This window comes from Mauremys mutica, chromosome 20 (genome assembly GCF_020497125.1).
Source record: "Mauremys mutica isolate MM-2020 ecotype Southern chromosome 20, ASM2049712v1, whole genome shotgun sequence".
NCBI lineage: Eukaryota > Metazoa > Chordata > Testudines > Geoemydidae > Mauremys > Mauremys mutica.
This window is the reverse complement of record NC_059091.1, coordinates 25,448,339-25,466,143: the sequence shown is the minus strand read 5'-3', so window position 1 is coordinate 25,466,143 and position 17,805 is coordinate 25,448,339. Positions and strand designations below refer to the sequence as shown.

Sequence of the window (17,805 nt, the reverse complement as noted above, 5' to 3'; positions counted from 1 at the left end):
TGTCATTTAAATCAGCTTCTCTACCAGATGACTGGAGGGTAACTAATGTGATGCCAATTTTTAAATTGGGCTCCAGAGGTGATCCTGGCAATTACAGGCCAGTAAGCCTGAGTTCAGTACCGGCCAAACTGGTTAAAACTATAATAAAGAACAATATTGTCAGACACAGAGATGAACATAATTAGTTGGGGAACAGTCAAAATGGTTTTGGTAAAGGGAAATCATGCCTCACCAATCTACTAGAATTCTTTGAGGGGGTCAACAAGCATGTGGCCAAGGGGGATCCAGTGGATAGAGTGTACTTAGATTTTCAGGAAGCCTTTGACAAGGTCCCTCAACAAAGGCTTTAAGCAAAGTAAACTGTCATGGGATAAGAGGGAAGGTTCTCTCATGGATGGGAAACTGGTTACAAGACAGGAAACAAAGGGCAGGAATAACTGGTCAGTTTTCACAATGGAGAGAGGTAAATAGTGGGGTCCCCCAGGGGTCGGTACTGGGACCATTACTGTTCAACATATTCATAAATGATCTGGAAAAATGGGTAAACAGTGAGGTGGCAACATTTGCTGATGATACAAAACTATTCAAGATAGTTAAGTCCCAGGCAGACTGTGAAGAGCTACAAAAGCATCTCTCAAAACTGAGTGACTGGGCAACAAAATGGCAGATGAAATTCAATGTTGATAAATGCAAAGTAATGCACATTGGGAAACAATCCCAACTATACCTATAAAATGATGGGGTCTAAATGAGCTGTTACCACTCGAGAAAGATCTTGGAGTCATTGTGGACAGTTTTCTGAAAACATCCACTCAATGTGCAGCGCAGTCAAAAAAGTTAACAGAAAGTTGGGAATAATTAAGAAAGGGAGAGATAATAAGCCAGAAAATATCACATTGCTTCTATATAAATCCATGGTACACCCACACCTTGAATACTGTGTGCAGATGTGGTCGCCTCATCTCAAAAAAGATAAATTGGACTTGGAAAAGGTTCAGAAAAGGGCAACAAAAACGATTAGGGGTATGGAACGGGTCCCATATGAGGAGAGGTTAAAAAGACTGATACTGTTCAGCTTGGAAAAGAGACGAGTAAGGGGGGATATGATTGAGGTCTACAAAATCATGACTGGTGCGGAGAAAGTAAATAGGGAAGCGTTATTTACTCCTTCTCATAACACAAGAACTAGGGCTCACCAAATGAAATTAAAAAGCAGCAGGTTAAAAACAAACAAAAGGAAGTATTTTTTCACACAACACACAGCCAGCCTGTGGAACTCCTCGCCAGAGGATGTTGTAAAAGCCAAGACTATATCAGGGTTCAAAGAAGAACGAGATAAGCTCATGGAGGACAGGTCCATCAATGGCTATTAGCCAGGCTGGGCAGGACTGATGCCTCTGTTTGCCACAGTCTGGAAATGGGCGACAGGGGATGGGTCACTTGATGATTCCCTGTTCTGTTCATTCCCTCTGGGGCACCCGGCACTGGCCGCTGTCAGAAGACAGGACACTGGGCTGGATGGACCTTTGGTCTGACCCAGTCTGGCCGTTCTGACACAGGGAGAGCCAGACCCTGCCCCAAAGGGTCGAGAGAGGTCGCCTGGGGTGCCCAGCAGCAGACCAGTCTCCTAATTCCCAGCCCAGTGCCCTCCCCACTAGACCACATTGACTCATGTGAAAGAGCTGCTCTACCCTAGTCCAGCAGGGGCTGCATGTCAGTCGTGGGCAACACGCTTCACCAGTCTAGTCTGGGGTGAAGGATGCTATAGAAAAAGGTGGGGCCAGACCCCCCCACTGCCCTCCCCCCTTGTTTGCACTAGTGCAGAGGGGCCGTGCTCCTTGCACTAGTGTGAACGACTGCACAAGGCAGCTGAGAATCTGTCCCCAGAGCTAAGGACTGAGCGGCGCTCAGGAGCACACGGGTGACACAGCCTGTTCCAGCCACATCAGCAGCGTTACTTCATCCTGAGTAATGACTTTACAAGGAACTCCGCCGAGTGCCTAGCGATTAGCCAATTACTGTAAAGCAACGACTGCCTCGCCGGGGGTGACGCTAATTACCCTGCCACACAAGCACCGACTGTGTAATACCGAGGCGGTTCCGCTTGACACGAGCCAGCCCGGGGCCGGAGACACAGGCAGAGCTGCCCGGGACAAGCCGGCTGCATTCGGGCCCAAAATGCGACTCTGGGCACTTGGGAGCTGGGCTTTGGCCATTCGCAGGGGCGCACATGGGACATGTTTGTGGCACGAGCAACCGGGGCGAGCAGCAGGGGCCTGGAGAACAGGCTGTGGGCTAAACTGGGGCCACATCAAGGGACCCCGCTGAGGGGCGACACCGGACTGGGCACTGCTCCGCGGGGGCACTCTGGGCAAGTCACTCCCCCACCCAGCTGTCCCGGAGTCCCCGGCGATGCTCTGGAGCTGCTCCCCAGCAAGCCAGGCAGGACTCTGGGAGCCTCCTCTCCCTCGGAGCAGCCTGTCTGCAGGGCAAGAAGCTCCCACGGCTTCACCTCCTGGGTCTGAGCTTGGGGCATTCAGCATCCTCTGCCCCCCCGTGCGCTTCCCCCAGCGAGTCCACCCAGGCGGGGTCCTGGGGGGCCACAGGGTCCTGCCCCCCCACTGCGCAGTCAGATGTGACTCTCGGCCAGCCAGTCACACAGCAGGGTTATTTAGATGACAGGAACACGTCCAAAACAGAGCTTGCCAGTACAGACAACAGGACCCCCCTCAGTTAGGTCCATCTGGGGCCCCAGGGAGGCCACCGCCCCGCTGGGAGGCCTGAGCCCCGTCAGGGCTCCCCTCCATTTCCCAGCCAGCTTCCAAAACTGCCCAAACCCCCCCAGCCCCTCCTCTCTGGCTGTGTCTCTGATCTCTTTGTTCTCCCCCACCTTTAGCCTCCCCTGGCAGGGGGAAGAGCCCGGCCACTAGTTGCCAGGGGACAGAGGGTCGGCCAGGAACTGAGGCCCCCCCACAGTATTCAGAGGGAACATTAAAACCAGCCCCACTTCGACACACCAGTGCCACTCCTGCCCCATTCAGCCGGGGAGCCCTGGCCGGGGCTGTGAAACGACAGCGCCGGATGGGTCCCACCTGTCTCTGACGCACGGCCCCTAAGCATCCAGTGCCGGCCCCCTCAGAGACGGGCTACGGCCATTCCTGTGCTGGGCGACGCACAGGGACACAATCCGTGCGAAAGTTGTGCCCAAGGCCTTTGAAGCCAGAAGGGGAACCAAAGGAAGGAAACAGACTGAGCTGACGGGCGGAGGAAGGGGGCTCTGCTCCGGGCACCGTGCTGGAGCACCAGGCCACGAGCGGGGCCCTCGGGAGAGGAAGCATTTCCCCACACGGCCCCAGCCTGCCAGCCCAGCTGACTGTGGGATCATTCGAGGCAGCCGTGGCTAACTACTCTCCAGTGGACAGACGGGACGTGCCCTGGAAGGGAGAGGAGACCCCAGGGAGAGCGTCGTGCCAGCCAGCAAGGCTCCGAGGCACTCCAGCCCAGCAATCGCTGGTGGGCGGGTATCCCCATCGGCGCCAGTGCTGCAGAGGGGCAGGTGTGCCGGAAACAGGGACAGACAGAGCTCTCCGTCAGGCTGGAGCGTGGCGTTGGTCCAGGCTTGTCACTGCAGGGTCCCGCTAGCTCCAGGCCCTCCCTGGAGGCAGCCATGGACTGCGAGGGCAGAGAGGCAGGGGCCTGCTCCCCCCAGGCGCTGCATAGAGAGCGACAGTGCCAAGGAGCTCCGTCTCCCAACAGACCAAGGGGAAACTGAGGCACAGACATGGCACTCAAAGGCGGGAGCTGCACACGTCTCCTCACACGACGCTGGATGCTCAGAGCTCTGAATTAGCACCAGCGCAAGGCCCAGACTGAGCCCCAGCATGGCAGGCCCCACCCCCACCCCGCGCTCCTGCCCCAAGGGGCCGGATACCACAACTGTCCCTCTCAGGCATCACCGGCCAGCGTCAGACCCCGTTCCCACGGACCCCGGCGACAGCGCCTCGGCGAGGCTCTACATAACGGGGGCTGTTTGCCTGGGGCCGTGTCTGGAGGGAACACGCCTAATTCACTGCTTTTAACACAGGCGTCTCTGGGCGTCGGAGCGCGGTGAAGGGCCGGGGCCGTCTCTGCCGGCCCCATGGCAGCAGCTGCAAACTGGCGCCATTCGAACTCGGGGTTAATCACAAAACAGGCGATGAGGCTGCAAGTGCTCGTTACATGCAACCCCCCCCCATCTGTGACACGGGTAACCATGGGAACCCTGCTGACCCACTGCAGGAGGGCAGGGGAGGGCGTGTGGGGCTCGCACCCCACACTTGGGGGACCCCTCGTTCCAACAGAGCCCAGGGCTGCCGGGCAGATCTCTGCTCTAGTGAGGACGCTGCACGGGGCCCAGGGGAACGGCCGCCGGGGCCTCAGTCCTGACACCTGGGCCAACCAATGCCGTGTGAACAGGGGCCAGGCGGCCTCCTGCTTCGCAGCCCAGCCCAGCGCTAGGGAGACGCCTGCTCATTGTTCAGCTGCTTTGACTGAACCGGGCTGGGAGAGTCTGGCCCTGGCGTTCACAAGGCAGCTGGCTGCAGAGCATGCGGGGGCGGCTACATCTGCCCAGGAGGGACGTGCCAGCCTGGAGCCCAGGGCTGGGCAAGGCCGAGATGTGTCGCCGCCTGCCGGCAGCCCAGAGACAACATGGCTCCCACCCCGGCTCCGGGATCCCCCGTCGGGCCTTTCCAGCCCAACAGAAAAAGGGTCGTTTGCCACATTAGACCAACAGCTCTTCGGACCAGATCACTGGGTCTCCACAGCACCTGGGTCCACAATGGTTCCGGTGTTTGTCGCCCCCAGTGGCAGGGCGGTTACTCCCATTGTACAGATGGGAACTGAGGCACAGAGAGGCCGAGGGATGTGCCCAAGGTCACCCAGGGAGTCAGCGGCAGAGCCGGGAATCAAATAGGGAAGGTTTTGGGCCAGTGCTCTGCAGGGTCATATCAGATGGTGCCTGCCGGCCATAGAGTCCATGAACCTGGGTGTCCTAAGAACCACTGTCCCATCCGTCCTCTCTGCGAGGGCAGAGACCTCAGCTGCCTTGTGTCCACTGGAAACCCCCTTGGCTGATGGCAGCCTCCATGCAGAGACCCAGGTGGCAACTCCTCCCACTTCCTGGCCTCAACTCTTGTACAGTATGAAAAGCTGCTAAGCAGCTGCTGGGTTCCACCCCAGAGGTGGCTGCATCTCAGGGTGGCTGGAGCCATCCCCACAGATGGCTGCTAGGAGCGGGAGGGGTAATGTGCTGCACATCGGGGGAGCCAGCACGCCACATGAACACACACGCTGAGTCATCACTGCCATTATAACAACGGCCACACTAGGTCAGACCCAGGGTCCATCCAGCCCAGTGTCCTGTCTGCCAACAGCGGCCAGTGCCAGGTGCCCCAGAGGGAATGAACAGAACAGGGAATCACCAAGTGACCCATCCCCTGTCACCCATTCCCAGCTGCTGGCAAACAGAGGCTAGAGACACCATCCCTGTCCATCTTGGCTAATAGCCATTGATGGACCTACCCTCCATGAACTTTTCTAGTTCTTTTTTGAACCCTGTTATAGTCTTGGCCTTCACAAGATCCCTTGGCAGTGAGTTCCACAGGTTGACTGTGCGCTGTGTGACAAAAAACTTCCTTTTGTTTGTTTGTTTGAAACCTGCTGCCTATTAATTTCATTTGGTGACCCCTAGTTCTTGTGTTATGAGAAGGAGTAAATAACACTTCCCTGTTTACTCTCTCCACACCAGTCATGATTTTATAGACCTCATTACAGCAACGAAATACACCGAGCAAGATCAGACCAAACACGAAGCCAACGACACCTGGGAGAGGCAGGATGGTCTGCTGGCCTGGGACTCAGGCCTCCTGGGTTCTACTCCAGGCTCTGGCAGTGCCCTGCCCTGTGCCTCAGTTTCCCCTTCCACCCTGTCTCTTCGGACTCTGAGCTCTTTGGGGCAGGGTCTGTCTCTTGCTGTCTCTGCAGCACCTGGCACAGCAGGCCCCCCACCCCCCATCTCAGTCTGAGTCTCTAGGTGTCACTGGAATATCTACAATGTCATCTCCTGGGTCAGACCCTGCCGACTCCAAAGAGGGGCTCATGCAAAGGATCTCCGAGTAAATACAAGGCTAAGATGCACTGCCCAGCTTCCCACCCGGTACCCAGCCAGCCAAGGGGTCCCTCTTGGGGGGCCGGCAGCAGCTCCGCCCTGCACTCCCCCCCAAGCTGTACTTTCCCGCTCGGGGCAGCACGCAGCATTTCCCCACCATCCGGAGGTATTTCCATGCAGAAGGACGGCGGCCTGCAGGCTTTTAATAGCATTAGCACGCAGCTGCTCCCCGGGAAAGGCAGGAGCTGGCATGGGGTCGCCTGCGTCAGCTCTTAACGTGGAAGGAAAATCTGCTGCCAGGAGCAGTTAATGGCTGGCTGGAGCCAGATGCGCTGGGAGGACGTTTGGCAGGAGCAGCAGCCTGGGGCGCAGAGGCAGGCACTGGGCTGGAGGAAGGGCAGAGAGCCGGAGCCCCAAAGCCAGGAGAACTGAGAGGCTACCAGGGGTACGACAACGCTGGCCCCGTGTGCCCAGTCAGGAGAGCCGGCAGGCTGGGTTCCCCCTGACGTCTGTCGGGAGGAAGAATCCAAAGACAAACCCACTGCGGGAGCCGCATCGGCTCCTGGAAGTTGGAATTAAACAACGCTGATGCCTTTGAAGACACGTCTGATCATCTGGAGAAGAATCGCCCAACAAGCCAAACGCAGGCCCCTGGACGTGACCGACTTCTCCAGCTTAGCTCTCTGCCTGGGGCAGCACAAGCAGGGGACACGGAGATCAGGACTCCTGGGTTCTTCCATGCTCTGCCAATGACTCCCTCTGTGCTCGTGGGCGAGTTACTTAACCTCGCCATGGGGACAATAGGCTGATCCAGCTTTGAAGGCTCTGGATGAAGGCTGCCAAAGCTACCAGGGGCAGCAGGAGCTGGGCATCCAAAACTCCTCCTCAGGCTCCCTTGGAAACTCCAGCCCCAGCCCCTGTCTGCGTGGGGGTCTCAGGCCATTGCTGCCGCACTGGGACGGCCAACAGCATGGAGCAAAGCAGAGCCACTAGCCAGGGATCCACCCGGCCTGCACTGCCTCAGTGGACCCACAGATAATGGTGGGCTTGTGGCTACATGATCTACTCTAGACAAGGACTGAGACCCAGGACACCTGGGTCAATTCCTGGGTCTGTCAGACATATTTACATTACAGCAGCATCTAGACAACCGAGATGGGGGCCCCATCAGGCCGGGCGCCGCCCAGACACAGAGCGACCAAGATCGGGGCCCCGTCGGGCCGGGCGCCGCTCAGACACACGGCGACCGAGATCGGGGCCCCGTCGGGCCGGGCGCCGCCCAGACACACGGCGACCGAGATCAGGGCCCCGTCGGGTCGGGCGCCGCCCAGACACACAGTGCCCGAGATCGGGGCCCCGTCGGGCCGGGCGCCGCCCAGACACAGAGCGACCGAGATCGGGGCCCCGTCGGGCCGGGCGCCGCCCAGACACAGAGCGACCGAGATCGGGGCCCCGTCGGGCCGGGCGCCGCCCAGACACAGAGCGACCGAGATCGGGGCCCCGTCGGGCCGGGCGCCGCCCAGACACAGAGCGACCGAGATCGGGGCCCCGTCGGGCCGGGCGCCGCCCAGACACACAGCGACCGAGATCGGGGCCCCGTCGGGCCGGGCGCCGCCCAGACACACAGCGACCGAGATCGGGGCCCCGTCGGGCCGGGCGCCGCCCAGACACACAGCGACCGAGATCGGGGCCCCGTCGCGCCGGGCGCCGCCCAGACACACAGCGACCGAGATCGGGGCCCCGTCGGGCCGGGCGCCGCCCAGACACAGAGCGACCGAGATCGGGGCCCCGTCGGGCCGGGCGCCGCCCAGACACAGAGCGACCGAGATCGGGGCCCCGTCGCGCCGGGCGCCGCCCAGACACAGAGCGACCGAGATCGGGGCCCCGTCGGGCCGGGCGCCGCCCAGACACACGGCGACCGAGATCGGGGCCCCGTCGGGCCGGGCGCCGCCCAGACACACGGCGACCGAGATCGGGGCCCCGTCGGGCCGGGCGCCGCCCAGACACACGGCGACCGAGATCGGGGCCCCGTCGGGCCGGGCGCCGCCCAGACACAGAGCGACCGAGATCGGGGCCCCGTCGGGCCGGGCGCCGCCCAGACACAGAGCGACCGAGATCGGGGCCCCGTCGGGCCGGGCGCCGCCCAGACACAGAGCGACCGAGATCGGGGCCCCGTCAGGCCGGGCGCCGCCCAGACACAGAGCGACCGAGATCGGGGCCCCGTCGGGCCGGGCACCGCCCAGACACACAGCGACCGAGATCGGGGCCCCGTCGGGCCGGGCGCCGCCCAGACACACAGCGCCTGAGATCGGGGCCCCGTCGGGCCGGGCGCTGCCCAGACACACAGCGCCCGAGATCGGGGCCCCGTCGGGCCGGGCGCCGCCCAGACACAGAGCGCCCGAGATCGGGGCCCCGTCGGGCCGGGCGTTGCCCAGACACACAGCGACCGAGATCGGGGCCCCGTCGGGCCGGGCGCTGCCCAGACACACAGCGCCTGAGATCGGGGCCCCGTCGGGCCGGGCGCTGCCCAGACACAGAGCGACCGAGATCGGGGCCCCATCGGGCCGGGCGTTGCCCAGACACACAGCGACCGAGATCGGGGCCCCGTCACACGGCGACCGAGATCGGGGCCCCGTCGGGCCGGGCGCCGCCCAGACACAGAGCGACCGAGATCGGGGCCCCATCGGGCCGGGCGCCGCCCAGACACAGAGCGACCGAGATCGGGGCCCCATCGGGCCGGGCGTTGCCCAGACACACAGCGACCGAGATCGGGGCCCCGTCACACGGCGACCGAGATCGGGGCCCCGTCGGGCCGGGCGCCACCCAGACACAGAGCGACAGAGATCGGGGCCCCGTCACACGGCGACCGAGATCAGGGCCCCGTCGGGCCGGGCGCTGCCCAGACACACAGCGACCGAGATCGGGGCCCCGTCACACGGCGACCGAGATCGGGGCCCCGTCACACAGCGACCGAGATCAGGGCCCCGTCACACGGCGACCGAGATCGGGGCCCCGTCACACGGCGACCGAGATCAGGGCCCCGTCGGGCCGGGCGCCGCCCAGACACACAGTGACCGAGATCCGGGCCCAGTCGGGCCGGGCGCTGCCCAGACACACAGCGACCGAGATCGGGGCCCCGTCACACGGCGACCGAGATCAGGGCCCCGTCAGGCCGGGCGCCGCCCAGACACAGAGCGACCAGGATCAGGGGCCCCATCTGGCCACCCCGCAGCGCCAGGCTGTCCTTACCGGGCTCTGGCAGGCCCCAGGAGCCCAGGCTCAGTCCCGGAGCAGGGCGATCAGAGGAGCTGTCCAGAGCACAGCGGTCCTGAAACGTTGAGTTAGCACCACCAGCCGGAGCCGCCCACGCGTGCCAATGCCAGGGCAGGGCGGGACCAGGCTCCCAGCTGAGCCCAAGCCGATGAGGGGTGTTTGATGGGCCAGAGGGGGTCTGGGGAGGGTGTGGGAATCTAGCCCTGCCCCCGCAGGGCACCACATTGGGAAACTCTCCAACTCCACTGGCATCACCCCACCAAACCGCTTTGAGCCGCCGGCCAAGCCGAGCCACAGGTGCCCTGGCTACGGGGAGGCTCCCAAATGTCAGCGGACACAGGGCCCCCCAACAGGGAGGTTCAGACCCAGAGCCCAGCAAGGCGCTTCTGGCTGAGCTCGCTGCAGGCCAGCGGGCATGGGGCCCGTGTAGCCGTGCGCTGCCCCGCCCCCTCCACAGGAACAACCCGGGAACACACCCAAGGGCTCGTGTGCACGCCCGGGTCTGTGTGCACCGTTTGTGCACACACGTGCGTGGCCACAAGCCACGCCTGCTGCCCCGTCTCCCCCACACACCACGGCAATCGCCAGGGAAAGCTGGCGCTGGCGGCAGGGGGTGGGACTGAGCCTCCCACCCCGGAGGGCAGCTCGCTCAGCGAGGGGGGCTGCCCCCCACCCGACAGCTGTGGGGGGCCGGCGCAGCGAGTGCTGAGCGCCCCATGGGGGGGGCCGTGAGCAAAACGGGCTTCCCACGACAGTGAGAGGTTTCAGGACGGACGGACGGGGCAGACAGACAGCAATCAGAGCCCCGCTCGCCCCCCCAGTCGGCGTCCGAGCGAGGAGCAGGGCTCAGGACACTGCCTCCTGGGGCCCCACGCTCCAGCCCCGGCCGTCGGGTGCATTGACACAGACTCACTCACGGCAGGCAGCCGCCAGCACTGGGAAGGGAACCCAGGCGTCCTGCAGGCAGGTATGTGGATCGTTATTCCCTACGCAGCTGCCTCGCCGGGTTGATGAGCGCTGAGGCAGCCTGCGCGGCAGGGTGCTGCCAACCGCCACGGCTGCGAACCGAACCGCGCCCGCGGAGCTGGGCTTCAAACCAGCCTGGGCTAAACATTGCGACCTCCATCCGCCCCCCTCAATGCCGATCCCCCCTGCCGAGGAAGCTGCAGCCCCAGGATGCTGCCTGCAATGTGTGACACCCCCCCAGCGGAGCCAAGGGAGCGGTGCCGGCCCTCGCACAAGACACAAAGCAGCAATTCAGGGCTTGGGTGAGGGCCGGGGGTGGGGGGGCTGGCTGCTCGGGGGGGGTGAGGAAGCTGCTACAATCTCCCCCCCCCCCCCGCCGGCCAGCCCCAGGGAGCTTCTCTCTCCAGGCTGCCCCCCCCCCGCCCCAGCCCAGCTCCTTGGGGGGATGGGGTCTCACTGCGGGGCGGCACCCTCCACACTCGTTAACACTGTGCCTGGGGTTAACGAGGATCTGAGCAAACCCGGCCGGCTTCACACCAGCCAGTTCCCCTGCGCTGCTCCCGATCCACACAGAATCAGGGCCCTTTTCTCCTCTCCGGCAGCGGTGGCAGGTCCCTCTGCAAATGCCACATGGGACCCCCAGCGGGCACAGAGCCCACCCCTGCAGCCCGCCCAGCCCCCTCACCCCCAGCTCCCCATCTCTGACTCCCCCAGCCCCCGCAGTCCCCCCCACCCCAGCTCCTCCAGCCCGGGATCCCCCAGCCCCCGCAGTCCCATTCCCCCCCAGCTCCTCCAGCCCAGGATCCCCCAGCCCCCGCAGTCCCGTCCCCCACCCAGCTCCTCCAGCCCAGGATCTCCCAGCCCCCGCAGTCCCCCCCCCGCCAGCTCCTCCAGCCCGGGATCCCCCAGCCCCCGCAGTCCCCCCCCCCCCAGCTCCTCCAGCCTGGGATCCCCCAGCCCCCGCAGTCCGCCCCACCCCAGCTCCTCCAGCCCAGGATTGCCCAGCCCCCGCAGTCCCGTCCCCCCCACCCAGCTCTTCCAGCCCGGGATCCCCCAGCCCCCGCAGTCCCGTCCCCCCCCACCCAGCTCTTCCAGCCCTGGATACCCCAGCCCCCGCAGTCCCGTCCCCCCCACCCAGCTCCTCCAGCCCGGGATCTCCCAGCCCCCGCAGTCCTGTCTCCCCCGCAGCTCCTCCAGCCCGGGATCCCCGTGCCCCTGCAGTCCTGTCTCCCCCCCAGCTCCTCCAGCCCAAGATCCGCCAGCCCCTGCAGTCCCCCCCCCCCGGGCTCCTCCAGCCTGGGATCCCCCAGCCCCTGCAGTCCCTCCCCCGGGCTCCTCCAGCCCGGGATCCCCCAGCCCCTGCAGTCCCCCCCCCCAGCTCCTCCAGCCCGGGATCCCCCAGCCCCCGCAGTCCCACCCCCAGCTCCTCCAGCCCAGGATCCCCCAGCCCCCGCAGTCCCCCCCCCCGCCAGCTCCTCCAGCCCGGGATCCCCCAGCCCCCGCAGTCCCCCCCCCAGCGTGCTGAGCTGGTTTGAAGCAGACACGTTCTGTATGGGAGCGGTCGTGGGGGGGGGGGACCTGACACCCGGCTCAGGGAAGGACACATGAGCCAAGACAGCTCCAGTCCACGAGCAAACGATTCTCCCCAACGAGGCCCCCAGACGCACAGGAGGGAGGCAGGCGGAGGCGGAGGGTGCGTCCCATCGCAGAGCCGGGGCACGTCCCCAGCCCAGCCGCTGGCAGAGCCGCGACCCCCCGGGCCGGAGCCCACAATTCAAGCCAGAGAAAGCGCAAAGTGACTGGCGCATCCAGCGGGTGCAGAATCGCCTCGGACAGGCATGAAGCTGCCAGTGTGTGGGGGGGGGGGGGGGGTCTGTCCTCCTCGTATGGGGGGAGGCTTGTTCAGGCCATTAAGGAGCCTCGGGGGGTCCCGCCCAGTGCTGCCCCGCTCCGAGCCAGCTGCCAAGGGCGGCGAGCGGGCGGCCAAGCCTGGGGCTGCTCGGGGCCCCTCCAGCCCTGCTCCGGCTCATCAGGGGACGGAGATGCTCAGTGCGGCGAGTCATGTAAACTGGGGGGGTGGGGAGGGCTGCGGTGCCTGCAGCACCTGCCTCCCAGAGGGGCCAGCCGGAGGGGTCACTGGCACTGCCCCGTCGGCTCCTCTGCAGCAGCTGGGGGGCCACCAGCCCCTCGCCTGGTCTCCTGCAGGGGCTGGGGGGGGGGACCACAACAGGGACACTTCTCTCTCCACCTTGTCTGAAAATCCCACCCCAGCCCACAAAGGGGTCTGGAAAGGCAGGAGCGCGACCGCGGGGAGCCCAGCCCCACCAGCACCGCGCTCGGAGAGAACGCTGCAGCCAGTAAATCTGTAACAACCAGCCCCAGCGATGGGACCCACAGCACAGAGCAGCTGCTCGTTGGTTCTCCCCCCGGGGTCCTGCCCTGCTGAGCTCCAGCGGCACTGCTCTCCGGGGGGCTCTCCATGGAGATGGAGGGCAGGGGGGTGGGGAGCAGAGAGGCCGGGGCATCCCCCGCCAAGCTGCAGCGAAACACAGAGACAGCCCCGATAGGGTCCCTGCACAGGCAGCCGGACACGGACGGACACTGACGTCCCTGAGACAGCCGCCGGCAGCGTGCGGGGCACCCGGACGGGCAGACACCCCCCCAGACACACACAGCCGCTCGCGCAGACACCCGGCAGCGTGCGGGGCACCCGGACGGGCAGACACCCCCCCAGACACAGCCGCTCGCGTAGATGGACAGACGCAGACAGACCCTGACTCCCCTGAGTCAGCCGCCCGGCAGCGTGTGGGGCACCTGGATGGACAGACACCCACCCACGCACTCCTGCAGACACCTGGCCACAGGGCACCCAGACGGACATCCCCCCCAGACACAGCCGCTCGCGCAGACACCCGGCCACGGGGCACCTGGACGGACAGACACCCCCCACACACACACAGCTGCTCACACAGACACCCGGCCATGGGGCACCCGGACAGACACCCCCCCAGACACAGCTGCTCACACAGACACCCGGCCGTGGGGCACCCGGACAGACACCCCCCCAGACACAGCCGCTCACACAGACACCCGGCCATGGGGCACCCGGACAGACACCCCCCCAGACACAGCCGCTCACACAGACACCCGGCCACGGGGCACCCGGACAGACACCCCCCCAGACACACGCAGCCGCTCACACAGACACCCGGCCACGGGGCACCCGGCCAGACACCCCCCAGACACACGCAGCCGCTCCCGCAGACACCCGGCCATGGGGCACCCGGACAGACACCCCCCAGACACACGCAGCCGCTCCCGCAGACACCCGGCCATGGGGCACCCGGACAGACACCCCCCCCCGACACAGCTGCTCACACAGACACCTGGCCATGGGGCACCCGGACAGACACCCCCACACACACAGCCGCTCCCGCAGACACCCGGCCATGGGGCACCTGGACAGACACCCCCCAGACACACGCAGCCGCTCCCGCAGACACCCGGCCACGGGGACTCACGATTTTCTCCGAGGTGCCAGCCCGGGAGATCGTGGTGCCATTGAGGCCCACCAGGGAGGGCAGCGTCTGCGACATCCAGTTGGTGACCATGGCCATGGTGCTGAGCACGGCTCCGATCTTCAGCAGCGGCACGGTCATGTCGGCCCCTGCCTCATCCCCCCTCGGTGGGGCGGCAGCCTGCTTCCCGAGCCTCGGCTCCCGGCCCAGGGAGCCCCCTCGCGCCCCCGCTCGCCAGCCGGCCTCCGGGGCTGAGCGCGAGCCGGAGAGAACCGCGCGGCTCCGCTCCCGTCCTTATAAAGCGCCCGGCTGGAGCCAAGCCCCGCTCCGCTCCCCAGCACTTCCAGCCGAGTGACGTCAGCTGGTGCTGGCCACGGGCCGGCTGGGCGGGGGAGGCTGAGCAGAGATGGCACCGGGAAGCCCTGGCCATCTGGCCCGGTCTCCGCGGAGGCCTGGGCTCCCGGGGGGGCAGCGGGGGCTCGAGCTTAGGGGGTTGTCGAGGAAACGAGGAGGCAGCTGGGGAGGGGGGTTACGAGAGCTCAGGGGAAGGACCCATCAAAGCGGTGAGATGGGGGGGCTGGTCACTGGGAGAGCATCGCCCGGGGGGGGCTGTCACTCAGGGTCTCGCCAGTCGCCAGCCGGCTGCAGGGAGAGGCCCTGGCCCCACGTGGGGGCTCCGAGGGGGGGGGCCTCTGGGGGGGGGGGAGCTAGAGGCCGGCAGGATGGGAAGGGCCCCGCCTGGGTTGCCCCAGAGCAGGAGGGAGGCTGAATGGCTGACAAGGCCGGGACCCCAGGACCTTGCAGCCCCCCCAGCCCAGCTGCCCCTTCCCTGGAGGGGACGCAACCTGCTATTGCTGCTGACCCCCCCACGCAGGGGAGAAAGTGCCCAGCCCCCCTGGTGGTGGCGCCGTACAGAGCCCAGGCGGAGGGGAACAGAGACCTGCCGAGCCAGCCCGGAGAGAGAGAGAGAGAGAGAGAGAGAGAGAGAGCGTGTGCGCGCGTCCACCTGAACTCTGTGTGTGTGTGTGTGTGTGTGTGTGTGTGTGTGTGTGTGTGTGTGTGTGCGCACGCACATGGTGAGTGCATGTGTCCTCCTGAACTCTGTGTGTGTGTGTGCGCGCGCGCGTGCGTGCGCCCACCTGGTGTGTGTGTGTGTGTGTGCGTGCACCCACCTGAACTCTGTGTGTGTGTGTGTGCGTGCACCCACCTGAACTCTGTGTGTGTGTGTGTGCGTGCGTCCTCCTGAACTCTGTGTGTGTGTGTGTGCGTGCACCCACCTGGTGTGTGTGTGTGCGTGCGCCCACCTGGTGTGTGTGTGTGCGTGCGCCCACCTGGTGTGTGTGTGTGTGTGTCCTCCTGAACTCTGTATGTGTGTGTGCGCGTGTGCACACGCGCATGGTGTGTGCGTGTGTGTCCTCCTGAACTCTGTGTGTGTGTGTGTGTGCGTGCACCCACCTGAACTGTGTGTGTGTGTGTGTGTCCTCCTGAACTCTGTGTGTGTGTGTGTGTGCGCACACACGCATGGTGTGTGCATGTGTCCTCCTGAACTCTGTGTGTGTGTGTGTGTGCGTGCACCCACCTGGTGTGTGCGTGTGTGTCCTCCTGAACTCTGTGTGTGTGTGTGCGCGCGCCCACCTGAACTGTGTGTGTGTGTGTGTGCGTGTGCACACACGCATGGTGTGTGTGCGTGTGTCCTCCTGAACTCTGTGTGTGTGCGCGCACGCATGCGTGTTCAGTGTGTGTGTGTGTGGTGTGCGCGTGTGTGCGCTTCATTCGCGATTTTAACTGTAAACTCCCCCTGCTCAGCCCTGGGGAGCCCTTTGCCAGTGGGCCCGGCCCTGCCCCTCCCCACTCCACACAGTGGCCCCGGGGCCCACACGCGCCCCCTCTCTGTCACTAGCGGGACTGGCCCCTTTGCCCCCCGGCTGCGGCCGCTGTGATGGCAAGTGATCGTCCCCCTGTCACAGAGTGTGGGGGAGTCGGGGCCCTGCACCCTCTTCCTGGGATTCACCGGGACTCTCAGCCAGCCAGTGAGACGGGAGGTTTATTGGACAGTAGGGACGCAGGCTACAGCAGAGCTTGTAGGTACAGCCAGGGCCCCTCAGTCAAGTCCTTCTGGGGGTTCAGGGAGCTTAGACCCCAGCCTGGGGTTCCCTGCGTTGCACCCCCCAGCCCCAAACTGAAACTAAAAATCCCCCCAGCCGCTCCCCCCTCCCCTCTCTTTTGTTCAGTCTCCGGGGCAGGTGTGAATTCTCCCCGCCCCGCTCCTGGCTCAGGGTACAGCGCAGGGAGACTCCTTCCCATCCCCACTGTAACTCCCTGCAAATGAAGAAGGTGCTGTCTGGCTGTGGCTGTCGGCCATGTGAAAATGACGGAGGATGAGCTAGTCTACAACATTCACCTGGCCATCAACTCCCTGGTGTCCTTGCTGAAGGAGGACTGGCAGGACGTGCGTGCGTTGTACATTACAAGCATGGGCCATGGGCAAGCCACCGGTGCCTCTACTAAACTGGCAGCAATAAATGGTTTGAGTAAAAAAACCAGTCCCAGGTCAAATCCGCCCTGCTCCGTCACGCCCCCCCCCAGCCCCTCGTCCCCTGCACCTGCCTCAGCCCAGCGCCCCCCCACCCCCCCCAGGCCGGTTTCTTTCCAAGCCCAGCGTCGCCACCTGCTGGCCACACAGACGTCTCGCTACCTCGGATCGGGACAGAGGACAGCTCCCTCTTCACGCTGACACAGAACCCAGGAGTCCTGGCTCCCAGCCCCCGCTCCTACCACTCGACCCCGTCCCCTCCCAGAGCTACAGAACCCAGGAGTCCTAGCTCCCAGCCCCCGCTCCTACCACTCGACCCCGTCCCCTCCCAGAGCTACAGAACCCAGGAGTCCTGGCTCCCAGCCCCCGCTCCAACCACTCAACCCCGTCCCCTCCCAGAGCTACAGATAGAACCCAGGAGTCCTGGCTTTCAGGCCCCTGCTCCTACCACTCGACCCCGTCCCCTCCCAGAGCTACAGATAGAACCCAGGAGTCCTGGCTCTCAGGGCCCTGCTCCAACCACTCGACCCCGTCCCCTCCCAGAGCTACAGATAGAACCCAGGAGTCCTGGCTCCCAGCCCCCCGCTCCAACCACTCGACCCCGTCCCCTCCCAGAGCTACAGATAGAACCCAGGAGTCCTGGCTCCCAGCCCCCCGCTCCAACCACTCGACCCCGTCCCCTCCCAGAGCTACAGATAGAACCCAGGAGTCCTGGCTCCCAGCCCCCCGCTCCAACCACTCGACCCCGTCCCCTCCCAGAGCTACAGATAGAACCCAGGAGTCCTGGCTCCCAGCCCCCCGCTCCAACCACTCGACCCCGTCCCCTCCCAGAGCTACAGATAGAACCCAGGAGTCCTGGCTCCCAGCCCCCTGCTCCAACCACTCGACCCCGTCCCCTCCCAGAGCTACAGATAGAACCCAGGAGTCCTGGCTCCCAGCCCCCCGCTCCAATCACTCGACCCCTTCCCCTCCCAGAGCTACAGATAGAACCCAGGAGTCCTGGCTCCCAGCCCCCTGCTCCAACCACTCGACCCCGTCCCCTCCCAGAGCTACAGAAAGAACCCAGGAGTCCTGGCTCCCAGCCCCCGCTCCAACCACTCGACCCCGTCCCCTCCCAGAGCTACAGATAGAACCCAGGAGTCCTGGCTCCCAGCCCCCTGCTCCAACCACTGGAGCCCGTCCCCTCCCAGAGCTACAGATAGAACCCAGGAGTCCTGGCTCCCAGCCCCCTGCTCCAACCACACGACCCCGTCCCCTCCCAGAGCTACAGAAAGAACCCAGGAGTCCTGGCTCCCAGCCCCCGCTCCAACCACTCGACCCCGTCCCCTCCCAGAGCTACAGATAGAACCCAGGAGTCCTGGCTCCCA

The 17,805-nt window shown here is 64.8% G+C and overlaps 1 protein-coding gene across 2 annotated transcripts in view; it reads right to left on the bottom strand.

Annotated features, from left to right (window-relative positions):
* Nucleotides 1-17,805, bottom strand: part of OLFM2 (olfactomedin 2) — an 85,989-nt gene that overhangs the window by 54,460 nt on the left and 13,724 nt on the right. Inside the window, exon 1 of one of the 2 annotated variants that reach the window (XM_044995668.1) lies at nucleotides 13,909-14,175. The exons of the other annotated variant lie outside the window; for it this stretch is intronic. Coding sequence (XP_044851603.1) covers nucleotides 13,909-14,046 — 138 coding nt within the window. The 5' untranslated portion in view covers nucleotides 14,047-14,175. Of the gene's footprint in view, nucleotides 1-13,908; nucleotides 14,176-17,805 lie in introns of those variants that run through there. 2 annotated transcript variants of the gene reach the window in all.